Source organism: Dipodomys ordii, unplaced genomic scaffold (genome assembly GCF_000151885.1).
Source record: "Dipodomys ordii isolate 6190 unplaced genomic scaffold, Dord_2.0 Scaffold4, whole genome shotgun sequence".
Lineage (NCBI taxonomy): Eukaryota > Metazoa > Chordata > Mammalia > Rodentia > Heteromyidae > Dipodomys > Dipodomys ordii.
The window spans coordinates 23,800,464-23,804,169 of record NW_012267220.1 but is presented as its reverse complement, the minus strand read 5'-3'; the positions used below and the strand labels follow the sequence as shown (position 1 = coordinate 23,804,169).

The following is a 3,706-nucleotide window of genomic DNA, read 5'->3' as shown; positions in this document are numbered from 1 at the left end:
ACTAGCTAGAAGCTCAGGGTCTTATATTGCCTGCTGTGTTCTGATTTCTCAAGCCCCTAATTGCTGTCTTTCAAAATACTAGCTGAAATATCCCAGATGCCCCTTCTGCCTTCAATCTCTTTTCCACATAGCAAACCCTCAAAAACATCTGGGTGACAGAGGGCTCAAAGGCAACATTCACAGTCATCACCAGATGGGACTATAAATGCATTCAGAGCACACTTAATGCCGGTCAACCTTAAGTGGGGTCCATGACCATCAGCACTGGCCCCTGCTCGCAGCCACATAGGAAATCAATTTTAGGGCTCCAGACCCAGGGAGGCAGAATCCACATTTGCAAAACAGATACAAAGTGCTGAGATCTAAGGATCTTGGTTCAAAGCCATCAGGGCAAGAAAGTCCATGAGACTCTCCAGTTAAGCAGCAAAAAGCCAGAAATGGAGTTCTGTCTCAAGTAGTAGAGCTCTAGCCATGAGAGAAAGTGCTAGGGGACAGGGCCCAAGCCCTGAGCTAAGCCCTTGTACCAACTCTCTCTCTCTCTCTCTCTCTCTCTCTCTCTCACACACACACACAGTCACAAAGTAATCTGCCTGCATATTAGAGTTGTGTCTCACAAAGCAAATAGCACTACAACATAGCAGGGGACATGAATAGGTGTTACACCATCCATTGTACAAGCAGCTTGTGCTGTTTAATGAGTTCTATCACAGCTTTCTATTACTGGGACCTATTGGACTGACCATTTGTACTTCTGAAGGATAGGTTTGGGAGGTGGGATTCAGCTCAGTTAAAGCACCTTGAAGTCAATAGCTTCAAATGAAAACCAGCCCTATGAAGACTTGTCTCTCATGGAACATAGAGCTGCCTACCTGTGACTTTGAGCCCCAGGGCAAGAAGTGGAAAAGATTTCTGCTCTCCCCTCAAGTGAAAACTGGTGCTCCTAGTTTTTCTTTTTTGACAATAGACTTGGCTGGCACAGAAAACAAAGCAACCAGGGATTGTGGTGGGGCCCCTTGGCTCCTTTTAGTAATCTTATGTGAAGAAGTGCAAAGATGTGAGTTCTAGATTTCAGCACGGTGCCCAGGCAGCCAGGAAACTGCTGGTAATGAATGCTGAAACTCCCCAAGGTAGTACTGGAGACAAATACGCTTTTATGAGCATACTGAAAATGATGTTTTAGGACTTTTATTTATAAATAACATATATATATATATATATATATGAACGCTAACCAAATGTGACTAACAGGTTCTATTTTGTAGAAAATATTCAATCTACTGTTTGCTGTGAGGTATCTATGGAATGGAACAATAATATAGTGTTAATGTCTTCATTCTTTTAGCTTCTTGAAAAGAAACTGGAACCACCTCAATTTCTCACCAAAATAAGTGATTTAAAAAAACACACACAAGTTAAATCTTTTAGGGTTTGTCCTACCTCATACTATTATGTATGCAGAAAGACACGTAAATCGGAGTCAACCAAGTTATTTCATTTTATAGAAGTCACTACCTCTGTTAAGCTTGGAATGGCCCTAAGTTTAAGAGCCTCAAACCCAGGCAGTTACAGATTGCCCCTGGAGAGTTTTAAAGTTATAACACTTTTATGAGTTATAAAGTAGGGGAAAAAAACAACAATAACTGTAAAATCCATTAGTATTTTAGAATACTGTAGTTTCTAAGTGTTGTGTGTGCATATATGCCAGTCCTGGAACTTGAACGTGTCCAGGGAGCTCTCTTCAGCTTTTTTTTAACTCAAGGCTAACACCCTATCACTTGCTCCACAACTCCATTCTAGTCTTTTGGGTGGTGGATTTCACGGACTTCCTGCCAGGGTTGGCTTAGAACCATGATCCTCAGAACTCACAGCCTCTTGAGGAGCTAAGATTACAGTCCTGAGACACCAGCAACCCGTTGAATTTTTTGTTTCCCTTTGTTGTTGTTTTGAGTCTTGTTGACATTGAACCTGGTCCACCTGATTTAAAACGCCACCGGTTCCAGATCTCCTTCAACTTGTACCTGTGAGAAGCTTGTCATCCCACAAGAAGACCTGATCCCTCTGGACAGGAAAAGAAAACTGTATAAACCAAAGCTGAAAGAAACTTGAAATAAACGTCCCAAGAGTCTCACGGGGCTACGGGGCAAGGGAGATCGCCCTCCAGACGCAGAGCTCCATCCATCTCCAAGCCGGGAGAGCCGCAGACACCGCACACAGTTGAAGGCTGGGCCGAGTGGAAACCAGTCCTTCTTCACCCTTGGCCCCGGGATGGAGCCCGGAGCCGTGGGGAGGCCCGGGCAACGTCTACAGGTCTGAGTCGCAGGGGAGCGAGCTGTGGCAGGGCCGCGTGCTGCGGGAGGAGGCGCCCTGCGAGGCGGCCGCCTGGGGCTCCCGCTCCCCGTCCAGCACGTCCACGGGGTTGGTGTAGGACCTGGGCGCGGGGCGCGGCATGGGAAAGCCCACCTTGAGTTTCCCGGGGGCGGCGGGCTCGGCGGCGGGCGGCGGGCGGTGCTGGCCCCCGCTGTAGTACTTGATGGCGGGTGGGAGCGCGGGCTCGGGCCAGTCCACGTAGACGGTGCTGATGCTGCTGCGGCGCGGGCCGGCGGGGGGCGCCTTGCGGCGGCAGCGCTCCTCGCACCAGGGCGCCCAGCTGAGCGCCAGCGAGAAGCCGCCCAGCAGCAGCAGGCAGCTGCCCAGGTAGCCCAGCACCAGGCTGTAACTCACCTGCACGGTGACCGGGCTGGCGGGGGCGGGCAGCACCGTGCGATCCCCCAAGAAGTGCGTGTACCACGAGACCGGGATGAGGCCGAAGAGGCCCGCGATGAAAAGCACCAGGCCCGACAGGCCGGCCAGCGCGAAGTGGGGCTCGTCCTGCCAGCAGCGCACGCCCAGCGACGCCAGCAGCAGCCCCAGCGCGGTGACGGCCAGCGAGGTGACCATCAGCGCCCGCGCCACGAGCACCGGCTGCGCCTCGAAGTAGCCCCACTCGTCGGGCTGGCCGCACTGGCGCTCGCGGCTGCTCTGCTCGCGGCACATGTCCCACAGGCCCTGGAACAGCACCACGTCCACGGGCTGGTCCAGGAACCCCTTCACCAGCCGCCAGCCCGGGGCCAGCGTGCTGATCAGGTTGAGCAGCAGTCCGCAGGGCGACAGCACCATGCCCAGCGTCATGACCACCGGCGTCCGCATCCTGGCACCGCGCACCTGCCGCCGTCTCCAAGCTCCCCCGAGGGCAGCGCCTGGCCGCGAGGCGGGCTGGCGGGGCTGCGCTCTGCAGTCTCCGGGCGGGCTGATCGGTGTCTCCGGCCCGGGGCCGTCCCCGCTCCACCGCTCGCCCTTAGTCCCCTCCTCGCGCCCCGGCCGCTCCGCCCTCCCGCCGGGACACCGCGGTCCCTAATCGAAACCAGCTCGGAGGTAGGGCCAACCGAAACCGCGCGCCCGGGTGCGGCCCCTGGCGGCCAAGCCCAGCTCGGAGGGAGGGGCGCGCCACCGGGCGACCCGAACCCCCGGGCCCGGCGCGTGCGGGGACTCCGACACCCCACCCCGCAGTCAGGCCCTCCGCTCCGCCCGGCCCCGGTGGCTCGGAGACCGAGCAAAGGTCTAAAGGTCTCCCCGCCCGGATTCCCCGAAGCCGCCCTCGGCCGCCCAGCTGGCCGTGGGCGGGGAAGGCAAAGGGGCGGCGCCGCTCCGGTTGCCCTACCTGCCCCCC

At 55.6% G+C, this 3,706-nt stretch overlaps 1 protein-coding gene across 1 annotated transcript; it reads right to left on the bottom strand.

The window, feature by feature from the left end:
- Positions 1 to 1,891: 1,891 nt before the first annotated feature.
- On the bottom strand, positions 1,892 to 3,400 carry Cldn23 (claudin 23). The gene has a single exon (XM_013025011.1). It carries the CDS (start codon positions 3,184 to 3,186, stop codon positions 2,302 to 2,304), a length of 885 nt encoding a protein of 294 aa, XP_012880465.1. The 5' UTR covers positions 3,187 to 3,400; the 3' UTR covers positions 1,892 to 2,301.
- Between the last annotated feature and the right edge of the window lie 306 nt (positions 3,401 to 3,706).